Source organism: Anarhichas minor, unplaced genomic scaffold (genome assembly GCF_050575085.1).
Source record: "Anarhichas minor isolate MPS153535 unplaced genomic scaffold, ASM5057508v1 ptg000009l, whole genome shotgun sequence".
NCBI lineage: Eukaryota > Metazoa > Chordata > Actinopteri > Perciformes > Anarhichadidae > Anarhichas > Anarhichas minor.
The window spans coordinates 3,211,948-3,225,585 of record NW_027466455.1 but is presented as its reverse complement, the minus strand read 5'-3'; the positions used below and the strand labels follow the sequence as shown (position 1 = coordinate 3,225,585).

General features: G+C 39.7%; 2 protein-coding genes across 2 annotated transcripts; both read right to left on the bottom strand.

Annotated features, from left to right (window-relative positions):
* Positions 1-4,036: 4,036 nt before the first annotated feature.
* Positions 4,037-5,136, bottom strand: LOC142946050 (protein S100-P-like). Its single transcript, XM_076087086.1, has 2 exons — positions 4,779-5,136; positions 4,037-4,280 (listed from the first exon to the last, which is right to left on the bottom strand). The coding sequence occupies exons 1-2, from the start codon at positions 4,914-4,916 to the stop codon at positions 4,140-4,142; spliced, it is 279 nt and encodes a 92-aa protein (XP_075943201.1). The 5' UTR covers positions 4,917-5,136; the 3' UTR covers positions 4,037-4,139.
* Positions 5,137-8,136: 3,000 nt separating this feature from the next.
* On the bottom strand, positions 8,137-12,526 carry LOC142946049 (uncharacterized). Its single transcript, XM_076087085.1, has 5 exons — positions 12,042-12,526; positions 11,173-11,562; positions 10,746-10,850; positions 9,398-9,498; positions 8,137-8,369 (listed from the first exon to the last, which is right to left on the bottom strand). The coding sequence occupies exons 1-5, from the start codon at positions 12,097-12,099 to the stop codon at positions 8,304-8,306; spliced, it is 720 nt and encodes a 239-aa protein (XP_075943200.1). The 5' UTR covers positions 12,100-12,526; the 3' UTR covers positions 8,137-8,303.
* Between the last annotated feature and the right edge of the window lie 1,112 nt (positions 12,527-13,638).

Sequence of the window (13,638 nt, the reverse complement as noted above, 5' to 3'; positions counted from 1 at the left end):
TTCAGAATAATGGGCCTTCGGAACAATGGCATGGCACTGGCGGAGGTACTGATCTGAGGGAACATAGACACGCTCCCTAATATTAATGTTTACCTCTCCATTGATGACAAAACATCACAAGCTGAAAGTTACCATAATCAATAATCAAACAACCCTCGAGTCAAACAGTCAAGTGTCAAGCAGCCTGTCGATAGTACCGGGCATATTACGGACCCGGTACGACCCAGTGATGCACAGCGACACCTACCGGAACGAGAAAGCACACTCGGTCAAAGTGAAGAGACAAAGAGCAGCAGTGTGTTTATTGTGTTTCTCCTGCTGAAAGTCAGGCCACGAGACGAGCGGGACACCACGGCAGCTCATATGACCAGAGATGTGTGGCTTTAAAACAGAATGAGGTATTCATAACTGCTTCATACCTCCTCACGTGGACCAAGCAAAGCGTGTGCGTGCGCTTGCAGTAAACATCTAACCACAAATGTCTTGCATCAACACACGGTCAGTAGATTGAAGCCTATGGGAAGACTCAGTGAAAATGTCAGTAATCTGAAACTGTGCTTCAAAAACAAATGTATACAAGGAAGGCCATTTGTTATGACATAATGCTTATAAAGTGGTGGCAATTTATCATATAAGCAATAAAAATGTATTATGTTTGTGCTTCTGTTTACATTATTTATTGCAAATAACACGGTAAGAGCATATGATGAGACAAATAAGCATCACAATACAAGATCGCATGCACCACAAAACACAGTAGACTCCTCACACCACCACCACCACACTTTCTCTTCCCACCTGAACCTCCTGACTCCAGAGCTATATCCTCCTCCACTCTGGATGCCTAATCCCCATAAGCCTTTATAATGCCCCGGACAGAGAGAGCGAGAGAGGAGAGTCTAAGCTTGATGACCTCGCAAGCCGATTACAGGCCAGCCACGTTCCACAAACGGCCCTGTGAGGCCTTGCACTCTCGGCCCGCACCGTCAAATCAACCGGAGTCCCATAAGGGAGGTGATGAACCCAGATACGCCGAGCAGGACGGCAGTGGAGACTGGAGGCTTATGATGAAAATTAAGCTCTTCACTTCTTGGACAAGTGGCCCAGGATATCAAACAGAGCATTTAGCTGCCACTAGAGAGCAGCACCGGCGTTCTGCTATTACACAACAGCTGGAGAAAGTGTGTCAGTTGGCCAGTGCTCCCTGGTGGGCTAATAGAGCGTTGACCTGACCCAGAGACACAAAGTCTCACAGGTGGATTAAGAGGCAGGTCACCTCAGACCAGCGGTGGAGGAAGTATTCACATCCTCTATGATTGTATTATACCTTTATATCATAGGATTATTAGTAATCACTAATGTGAAAGCAAGATTTTACTGTTGTAGTTGGATGAGGTGGGCTGACACTATTTTCATTATGGATTAATCTGCTGATTATTTTCTCCAGTAATCAATTGATTTTATGCCGCCGCAGTTACACCTTCACAATGTTTGTTTTGTCCAACCAACAGCACAGACCGTAAAAATAATTTAAAATAATTTGAAATGATTTAAATTATTTTGACATGGTTTAAAAACATTTTTAAATAATTACAATAATCAAAAGGAAAAGCAGTAAATCATCACAGCTGTGAAGCTGGAACCATGAAATGTTTTACATAAAAAATAATAATAAATAATAAAATTAAAAATGATAATAAAAATAGCTGCCAATTAAACGAAATTCGGTTCATATGTTTTTTTGTGTGCAAAACTCTTAATTTATAAAGTAACCCATAACTATAGCTGACAAATAATTGCAGTGGAATAAAAAGTATTAAAACAGCATGAGAAGAAAAACCCTAAATACCTACACCACTGACCTCAGGAGACCCGTCTGCTAAACAGTCATCGGTCTCAACCGGGATGGTTTATCACCATCACAATTCTGAATAACTGTGTGAAAGCCTCCATGTTTCAGGGATCCACCATCTCCCAGGACCTCTAGTGGACTTCCAACGTATAGACAGCACCAGGAAAAAGGCCCAGCAGAAGATGTCATGGAGTTCAACGGGAGCTGCTGATCTAGTTCTCTAACCAAAATGATCTAGACTGTTCTCTGCACGTCCTTAAATGTGTGGTTTGGATCCGCCACCAAACATGACAGGAACAGACTACATGAAGAAATATCATTGCTGCCAGCCTGGCCTCATCCAGGGCTTATACACCTCCAGAGTCAAGTAAAGGTAACATCACTGCAGTTTCAACTCTCCCCTCTGGGAGGCGCTACAGAGCATTGTGTGCCAAAACAAGCAAACGCAACAACAGTTTTTTTCCCCACAGTCGAATCCAATACCAAACACCAAGCATCATCCTTAATTAACAGTGAATGACATATTTTTCATCGTTTAAAAATACATTTTTCTTTAACATATGCAACTATCTGTCTATTAAAAGTCGAAGAAGTGTGCAAAATACGGGGGTCTGAGACCCCTTGATTGACTCTTCAGACCAGCTGAAAGCCTAAATAAAAATTCAAGTCATTAAAATCACAAGATAATTGACTAAAGATCTTAGACCTCCAATTGCCACAGGTATTTTGCATTCCACACACTGAGTCGAGTAATGATCTATGTCCATAGACTGTCGCACCTACTTGTAAAGCAACCTGTTACAGTAGTCATCCCATATGTATTCCAACACCACTCATTGCACTATTGTATTACTGTCTACAAATGCCAAAAAAGATTTATTTTAATTTAAATGTATTTATACATAGATATACTAATATATATATATATATATATATATATATACCACTTACCACTATCTGTATTTATATATTCAACTTAATTTCCAGACAAATGTCCATATAAATATATATATAGATATAGCTGCTCAATGTTAATGTTTAACCTTTGTTCTGCTTTGTTTTTATGTTTATGTACATTGAGAACAATTTAAAAAAAGAAAACAGAGTCAACGTTCTTATGTGTAGGCCTACTCATACCTGGCCTCAGACCAGTAAACACAATGCAGGCCGGATATCAAGTGTTGCCCAGTGCCTCCTCTACTTGAGTTTATTTTTGGTCTTCATAAAGATCCTGTTGTGTTTTTTTTTTCCATCTTGGCTTCTAACACCTACTCAAGTGAGAACTAGATGTGTATGTGCATGTTCGGCTCATTAGAAAGCCACCGCTCTGACCACGCGCTTCAGATCGCTCCGCGCTTGTAGCGGGGCAAGATGGTCTCCATTAATTATGTTGCAGTGTCGAAACCTTCCAATTTTTTCGACTTTAAGCTCGAGATGTTTTCGTCAAACCAATGCTGGTAGTATTTTATCAACCAATAAACTCCTTCCAGGGAAGAAGCGTGAAAGTATTGATTTCTACCTGTAAGAAGACGCAGCACGCTTTGTACACGTGAGCTCGTGCTTGTTCTAGTTCGACACTGACTAAGGCCGTCTGACCACCCGCTGCAGCTACAACACCTTTCCTGTCGCACACACCATCCACCACATGAAATGTCACCATTCATTTATGTTACGTTTGTAGCTTTGAATGCTTTTCAGGTCCGTTGCACATGTATTTGTATATTTATTATTATTTATAAAGTTCTGTTGTATTGTAAACTTGTTCTTTGTCTCAGTATTATTCTGCTGCTGTAAAAAAAAACGTAAAAAAAAGATTGTTTTTTGTGTGTTGTATGTGTATCTATCGTTTGATCAATCATGGGAGAAAAAACTATGATAATGTACTTACTAGTTTTAAGGAACTAGAGTACATTTTAAGGAACTAAAACCTTAAGATCGATTACTACATTTCTCTGATGAAGCAATGGATTTTTGACTCATCATCCTAAAAGGGTGTTTGTAAGAAGAGCATGTAAAATACAAAACTGTTTTGCACAATTTGCACTATTGTTATTTATATCATGGTTTTATTACCATACTCCAATGGCAATATTGGAGTATGTGGTCACCTATGTATGACCTAAAAGGATTTTATTATTGCTCGTGATTTCACGTTGGTCACACACTACATCTAGACAAAACATGCACAGGTAAATAAATCATTTTATTCAGTTGTTACAGAACACAGTCACTAAAGAGATTTAATATCGCTGTTGCCGGGCCCCACCCCAGGGTGCGGTCGCCACGCTCACTTCTTGGGAGTGCGGTTGTGGCAGGCGCACGTGAGAGCAGCTACCAGCACCACGAATTCGTTGAAGTCGACCTCAGAGTCTCCGTTAAAATCCAGACCTTTCAGCATCTTGTCCACCGCGTCTTGGTTCTTTGCCGCCTGCGCACACCAAGAAATCAACATTACTATTACTGGATGCTGTTACAATGCTACATTATACTACTGTATGCAAGTGGTCCCTTTTTCCAGATCATTTTAGTAGACTTTGAAGCAGTGGTGTAAGGTATAATGGGGCCCAGTGCACACCAGTAATGAAGCACACACACACACACACACACACACACACACACGCACGCGCGCGCGTGCGCACATCATTGTATCGTCTTGTCAAATGATCAAAGAGTTTACATTGGACAACAGCAACATACCCAGCAATCATCATCTCATATCTGTATATGACTAAAAATACCAAAAAAGAAAATAAATTATTCAATCAAATGAGTCTTTTTTTTTTTGGTTTATTTAGTTGTTATAGTTTATGTTAAATAGGCACATCATTTTGTTATCACTACTGACTATTTTATCCCCCCAGAAAAAAAGGCGCTTTACACCACAAGTCAATACATTCTCAGTACAGCACAGTTATGGATACGGTACCTTGAGCAGTCCAGGCAACTCCTTCTCCAGCAGGGTCTTGGCCTCGCCTTTGCTCAGGCTGTCCTTATTGCCCTCGACACCAGCATATGTATCAAAGGTCTTCATCAGGATGGCCATGGCTGTCTCTAGCTGGGTCATGATTGCTGCTTCAGAGGTGGTCAAAGACGGAAAAATGGTATACCAACAGCGATCAACAGAGCAGTAGATGTGTTGGCACTGGGGGGACTCCTTATATACCTTTAGAAAAATGTTAAAAAGAAAAGAAAAAAACGTCAGGTAATATCAGTTGAAGTGTTTGATATAGGTGGTGGCTCCAACTGTGTCAACAAAGCTGCAGCCCTACAACGCCCAGTGTACATATTACCTCACAGCCCACATGGAGCTTCAGTCATTGACTTGTTGATTTAAGGTGAGGTCTTTTCATTAACTAAACCACAATAGATCCTGTGATTGTTTTCATCTTGGACAAAGTAAATCATGGTTTATTTGTTGTGTAGTTTAAACCCTGTGCTGGTTGTCTCTTTGGGTATCATCAGTAGGAAACACACACAGTGTCACTGCATCACCTGTGGTTCGTGGTTGTCCGTGCATGCCGTACATGAACCATGAGAGGAAAGTTCAAACTGCGTAAAAGCAGCGTGTTTGCTCGTATGTTTCTGTTTTCTGGTTTCCTGGAAACAGTGCTCTGTGACAGTATACAGAATATATACTGATGTAAGCGTTTATCTGGTCACAACCAGTAACTTAGTTTCAGCACTGCTCTGGCTGTAATACATCACACATCAAACACAGTGAGAAGTAAACAGTATCAAAATCCCCACATTTTGCATATTACAGCAGGATGAATTTAAGAATTTGGACTCCATCGGAACGTAACATGACATTTACGTATTTTAAGGGGAGACAACTGAGGCAAAACCATCTTTCATGGTCAACTTTGAGATGTTGGGCTATTTCTTCTACTTCTGTCAGACTAGAAAATGTAAATGTAATTGTCTTAAAGTAAGTCACCAATTGGGGAGGTTTCATGGTGATATCGGTTAGTACATTTTTTTTGCCTATTCATCTGTACACCTGTACCTGTGCAAAATATATGGAATTTTATAAAATATGTCAAGGCTGTTTTCTCAAAATGATTTATTTTCTCATACTCTGAGCCAGTAATCTCCACTTCAGTAGCACTGGCCACCAACTGTTCCAGTGTCACTCCTATCTATATTCTCAAGGTTTGTACAGCTTTGTTCCTATCATTCAAAGCCTGATTTATAGAACGTTTCTGTTGCTGAAAACATGGCAAAAATTGTTGGGTTTTTTTGGCTGTTGACAGTATTTTCAGGAATTACAATTCAAAAATTTTTACCTGCATGGTTTTATCCAGTGTTCAGATTTGTTGTTGTGGAAATGCATGCAAGTTAGCACATATTTAATATGTTAATAATTTGTATATTTAAACAAACAAATTTGCAATACGAAAAACAATTGTCAAGTAATCGACTGAGAGTTTCATGATGATTTCTATTCGCTAAAAAGTTTACCCCATTCACCTGTAGTGTCTCCCACTGAAATTCGACAGGAACATAATAACAGTGTTACCCAAAAATGCTTTCCAGACATGCTTAAATAATATAAGTAATAGTACGTACCACTAAACAAATTGTGCCACCATTCAGCAGCTTAAAAAATAACTGTTTCAGCACTTAAGTTATGTGTTTTTTTCATTTTCGAAGATCAGATTTATGTGCACGATGTAAGCAATGCACAGTATTACTGTATCCCACAGATGTGATGAATTGTGTATGTGTGCAATCGAATAATACAGTGTGAAAGCGTGCAAAGGGTACACTCATATTATGTGGTGGTTAACGCCTTTTTGCAGCTGGTATGCAGGTAAAGGGTAGTGTAGGTTTGTTCCCATGAGTGAAGGAGTGTCTTTCTGCAGCCTTCAACACTTTTTATCAGTCCTAACTGGCTGACTCATTGGGTTAATTGTCTCTGTATTGACAAACCTCTCACCATCAGGCTACTATTTAACTTATAAGTCATTGCTTTCACAGCACAAATATGCTGACCTAAATGTGACACAAAAATAACCCGTGTCCCATAAGTTATACTACTATCCAGTGTAGCCTACGTGCAAACAACAGCGCTCTGTAGCATAGGCTAATCTGTGACTTGTTCGTCGTTACTGGTCACATTAGCATTCCTTTTTCAGGAATTATCCAGTAGCAGGATGTTTGCTAAAGGTTTATTTTTCCGTGATCCCACAGGTGACAATATCTGCCCCCAAATATACAATGTTTGCATGGGCCAAAGCTAATGTTTGAATCTCATATTTACACAGACTATTGCCAGCTGCCTAGCATAATAGCTTGCGCTGAGGAGAAGCACAAAGAGCCACAATCTGTGGAAATGTTGGATTAGGGTTAGGGTTAGGGTTAGGGTTAGGGTTAGGGTTAGGGTTAGGGTTAGGGTTATTTGTTTTGTCCCAGGCAAACATTTTTATCCTTCTGGGTAGTTGGAAAATTCTTTCTTTTGGATCATGAAACATTTTAAATTAATTTTGTTCCTTAGAGGGAAGAGGACAATCTTGCTTGAACTAATCACAGAGTATACTGCTCAGTCACAAAAAGGGCTAATGTAGCTTATTTAACAGTATGTTAACGCATTAGCACCTTGACTGAACAGAGCTATTTAGTTAAGACATTGACCCTAACCCTAACCACTTATAGAGCCTTTTTTTCATGAACAGATGTAAATGTCATCTACAACATGGTATAATCCTGATAGACCTTTAATGGTATTCAGCTCTCCAGGCTACTCTTTATGTGACATTGACCATATATTTCTAAGCATGTTTGTATGGCTAGTATTACCAACTCATGCTAATTGTGTAATTGTGCTTTCAATGATGCTAACGGGGTTTTTTACCAACATGGTCGCGGGAAATTTTAGAAAATCAACACATAACCTGAAATGCAGAGCACATGTATTTAGAGCTGAATGATGAGTAAAACATGGTCTTAGCTAAATGTATTTACTGTAAGTCAGCTACTCAGGATTCAACATTTTAGAAGCTCTGTATTAAGTGTCAAGGCCAGGGAGAAACAACCACACAAGAGCTGTTTCCACATCCTGTCAGTGACCTTTTATGCGCTGAACCCGTAGCACCACAGTTTCCACTCAGCGTCCTTCTTGTGATTTGAAGTCATTTTGAAACCTGCATCTTTGCTCCAGAATCAATGCACTCACTAATGCAGACCACTTGTAGAATGATCAAGTGAAAAGAAAAGCAACCGTGAAAGTAAACCTGTCTATAAATGCACACACATTATTGAAATGAACTTAGACCACAAAGATGGACAGGACTGAGTTTATAGAAAAATTAAAAATATTTACACTCATCTAAAATCACAATATACACAAGTACATAATTCAGGTAAAGGTTAGTAAAAGAATGTACATTATATACATGCTGAAAAGTAGAAAATACTGGAAGATGAGGAAATTTCCCTGATCAGCACGTCGTCATCCACTTTCTTTGGTCTCGACACGTTCAAAGTAATCGAAGGATTCATACACTGGTACCTGACACTGAAAGAGACAAAGACATAAAAACAGTCATTGCAAGCTTACATTACACCGTATCAGGGACGTATAGCGGTATATCAACATGTGTCAAAGAAGTTTGCTAATGTCAACAATATAATACTGAGTAGGCGTGATCGGTAGACATGATTACTCAGAAAGAGGATGCTAGTTATATTTCATAATAGTGTCTCAACATTGGAAGTTCCTGCTAAAGCTGTGGTTTAAACAAAGCTGACCAGAACAGAGTGACCAGAGTGACCAGAAAAACATTAAGTTCTTTAAGCTAAACGGTTGTGTATTAAATCCTACTTCAATGAAGCCCATGTTTACACTAATAGTTTGCAGTTATAGACAATGGCAGCTGTTGAAAACTCCAACAGAACATGTCGGTATTATCCGGTTGTTATGCTGTCGGAGTTCTGTAGAACTTGAGTCCGCTGTTGAAATATCGATTCTGAGAACTAAACATGCACCAAACCAGACATGTTGATGCTGGTAACAGTTTTAATTGAATATCACATGGGTAACCAATAATGGATCTGCAATTTGATGCAGCTTTCTTTGTCTACAGTATATAAAATGTGGAGGAAATATGCAGATTTCACACCCAGCTCACACACTTTATATAAAGACCACATGCAAAGCAACTGTGGGAAAAAAGGTTGGAAACTTTTAGTAGGTTGATTGATGAATAATATAAGGCAGACAATAGGCTGAATTTAATTTGTTAAGACATTTGGCCAAACAATGTGACTGCTGAAACAAAGATCTCAACAACGGCTTGTGAAGAAGAGTGCTGTATGTTTGTGTATTCTCTCCACTGAAGCCGACAAAGTAGACCTACATAACAGGATCACCTGAAAAGGTTGTTTCCCCGTTCGTCAAACTATGTTTTACCTCATTCACCACACTGAACCAAAATGAGCATAGACTGCCCGTTGGTTGGCACCACCATTTTTTTTTCTTTCCGTTTGTTACTGTTACTCCACACACAACATTTGTCTCTGTAGCCTCGATGCCATTAAACTCACCCACTGAGAAGAGCCCGTGGAGGAGCCGGTGCTGTGTTTGTCCATTTCTACCTCCTCAGAGTTAATGTGGGGAACCTCGTAGATCACCCTGGCTGCTTGCACTGAACCCGTGGGACACACACACAAACAAATAAAAGGTTAGTTAGCATAAAGCGAAACCTGTGCACCAACAAAAATACATATAAGCAGCACACTTAAGCGTTATTTAAATTTAGCTGGATAATTCAGCTGCTACTGTCTCTACCAGTATTTACTTTTGCTAGTTGCTATAATACTGCCCCAAGGAGGTCACTGGTCCATTGCTCTGCTATTAAACAGTGACTGAAAGTGGCACCATGTGTCTCCTTTAACACTTTTCTGACCCTCAGCAGCACTAAATTTACTCAGCTCATACATCCATACAGGAGTTAACTACATCGCAACAAGCAAGTCTTCATCAATCTCAGTCGACAATTTGTCCTTGGTGTAACACAGGGTTCAATCTTTAGTCCTATTCACTGAAATGACACCCTGTGACATTTTGTGTTAAACTGTATAAAGACATCCATAGATTTGCCTTTGCTGACATGAAGTGGGTTAGTATGCGCGCTAGAATCTCATGTCAATGTTATTGAAGTTGATGTGTTGCCCATGTAAACATTTAACGTGAATATGAATTAGTTCAATCAAGAGATATTTCAAGTCTTTTGTATCCTTTTTATCAAGAAATGGTTATTATTATGTTAGATGCCCTTTGGTCTTATATACACTTTTCAACAGAGTTCAGCTGCCAACATTTTAAATCAGCTGCTCCTGTCAGTATTTTTACGTTAACCACGGAGCCGATGAAGATAATTATCACCCGTCAGCACAACGGAAAGTGTTTCTTGCGTCTTTAACTCATTGTTTTTCTTTACAACCTGCAACTTAAACTATTGACTCTAACTTCTTTCCAGCTAATGGGAAACTGAGTACATAAGGTGATAACATGTCAGTGTTGTGTTTTCAGCTGTTATAGAATAATTTATTTTTAAATCCTATTGGTCTTTATCTTAAAAGCACCTATTGGCGAATAGCTTATTTTATTTACTCTTCAGGTCAAATTAATCACTTATTCCTTTGTAAACTTATTTCTAACAATAGGTTTGCTATACTGACCGATATATAACATTTCTTCAAACACGCTGATTTCATTCTGTATTGTCTGAAACAATAGATCAAACTAATTTAATTACAAAAGCGCTGTTCATTTTTTTAAATGTCATTTTTTCAAAGCTGAAAACAAAATTTGATTCATTTCAATTTTATTAAGATGGAGGCAAATACTGGATTCCATAATATTAAGGTAATAATATTCTTTTCCTCGTACCTTGTCTCCTTCGCAGAGAGCAGAAACACACGAGAGCGATGAGGAGCAATGGAGCCACCACAGCCAGGGAAATGATCACAGACAGCGTAAGATTGCTGATAGAACCTGGATGGCCACGTTGGGAGAAGAAATGAAACAAAAATATTACAATAAAAATAACAGAATTGAAGTTGTTGTTTCTTTTTTGTTTTTTTTTAAGGAAAGGTGATTTGTGTGTATGTTTGATTTTTTTAAACCTTGTATTAGAAGTTTATATATAAAACAAGAAAGCATTTGACTGATCTATAGTTTATTAGGTGATATAAAGCTCCTGTTTTCCTGAACCGACCAGATCTCATTCTGAATATGTACAATTATTAGCCCCAGCCATTGGCAGATCAGATATTAGTCAAACCCTTTATACAACACTGATGTTGTGTCACCATACCTCCTGCTGTGTTGTCCTCTGTGTTGTCCTCTGTGTTGTCCTCTGTGTTGTCTCTGGCCGTAACAGTGATGACAGTACCATTTCCTTCAACCTCAGTAAAACCTGGTATCTCCACTGTCACCTTGCAGATGTATCTCCCTGAATCCTCTCTCATGACATTCGCAAAGGTCAAGTTTAAGCAGTCAGACGTCTCCTCTGGCAGAGATCCATGAGAGAGATTCTTCAAGTACAAAATCTCCTTCTTCATATGTGTTTGATTTTTCAGCCACTGAACTCTCACTCTTTCAAACTCCAGTGTCCAGCAGCAGCTGATGTTTACTGTCTCCCCCTCCACCACAGAGACAGCAGGACTCTGGGTAACAGCAGGACTCTGGGTAACAGCAGGTTTGCCTGGAGATGAAACACGTGAAGAGACAACGAGGTGATACATGATTTGGCAGTTCATCACAACAACACACACGTTGCATCGTTTCAGAAGCCAAACCAGAAGGTAAACTTAGCGAGTGGTGAGTTTTTAAACACTTTTCATCCAAATCTGGAGAGGCGCTAAAATAGATCACAGTGATTTGATCAGATTGTTTCACAAGTCAACGACCAAGTAAAGCGATAATGTCACACCAACCATAAAACAATAGTGGTCACTTCATTACACATTCATACATTTGAAATATTCAAACATTTGAAACATGTCGGTTTAATGTCTACCGTAAGCATAGAAATGCATTAATTCATGAGATCGTTGACAATATCTTAAAAAAGACAGTGATCATAAAAAGGCTGACTTAGTTTTGATATTTTGAGCAGACATTTTAACTCTATATCTCTGTGAAACATGTGACGTTAAAGGCTAAGCTGTGTTTGTTACTCACTCCAAGATGAGAGGGCACAGAGAGAGGCGAGTAGCAGACTGCTGAGTAGAAGCTTCATCTTTACACTCCGATTCACCGCTGACAACTGACACTCATCTCCTCACAGCAGCTCTGAGTCCTTCCCACCACACACACGCGCACACACACACACACACACACACACACACACACACACACACACACACACACACACACACACACGTGTGCGCACACACACACGCTCACACACACTGGGCATCATCTTTTCTACTGCCTCCCTCTGTATTTTCTGCAGAGACGTGTGAAAAACCACAGCTTTTGTTCCTTCCTCCTTCAGATAGAAGGCAGCGATTGGTTCTGCAAAAGATAATCATCACTGTTCTCACAATGCAGTTTGGAGATAAAAGTCACAGAAACACTGAAGTGGCCCACCAACAAAATAGGTGTGAAAAAGGAGTGAAGGAGTGAAATGTCAGTATTTCCATTAAAGTTGAATTCAAAGCAATAATATTGCCTCCACACGGCTCTCAACATGACGGTGGCTGACCCGGCGGCTAGAAGTTAACGGTCTAAACCGTGCTAACAGTGCAAACAATGGCAACAGTGTTAAACTTGAGGGGGAACCGGACGCCATTAATCAGGACGGCGTTATCCCCTTTAAGTCCTCTATTTCTTCACAAAGCAAATGGATGTTTGCTGATATAAATGCTCTGAGTTCTAACCTTTAAGTGATTTCATCAAAATCAGAATGGTGGCAAGGTTACCTTTGCGTAGGCCAGCATTCCAACCGAGGTGATATGTTTGGCCTGACTCCATTTCTGACCCTGAACTTAGTCCCTAGTTCACCTGATATATTTTAGTGTCTGTATAGTAAGTTAAATACCAGCATTGGAGCATTCAAAAAGTGTACTGGGTGGTATTTTGTAGTTTTACTTTGGTTAAAACCCTCATGTTTACAGCTGTTAAGTGACTACATGCTATCTTTCACATCACTCTGAGCGTGTGAGTTGTTTGCAGAAAACTGAGACAAATCCGTTGGGAACTGGTGCTGTCTTTAATTAAATGGGTCGTACCATTCATCTGTGTCCAGGGGTCAGATCCATGTAAGAGTAGAGGTATGAATTGTTGTGCTATAGTGTATATTTTTAGTGCCACCACTAGGGGTCCTCAAAGTGTGAGAAGACCCTTCACAGAGAGGCTCTAACTTAAGGTAATTGGTCCACCTTCAGACCAAATCATGAACTGTCCCTTCCCGTTACTGAAGTGCTGTATTCATACAGTAAATCAGTGATTTTCAACCGCTGTGCCGCGGCACACCAGTGTGCCGTGAGAGATCGTCAGGTGTTCCGTGGGAAAATGTCCAATTTCACTTAATGAGTCCAATAAAATATTATTTAGTTGTTGCAAATACTTTGCCATTGTTGAGCGTCTGAGCTGCAATATAGTGTCTGGCTAAGTAATAAATACTCTTCCATGGCAGTGGGTGACAGTAGGTAGCGCAGTAATGACCGTGTTCATTTAGGACAGTAGAATGAAATGAAATGACACGCGGGAGAGGTTGCGATGACGAGACGAACAGCGATGGAGAAATATTTGAAAAGGAAAAATGCAGACTCTG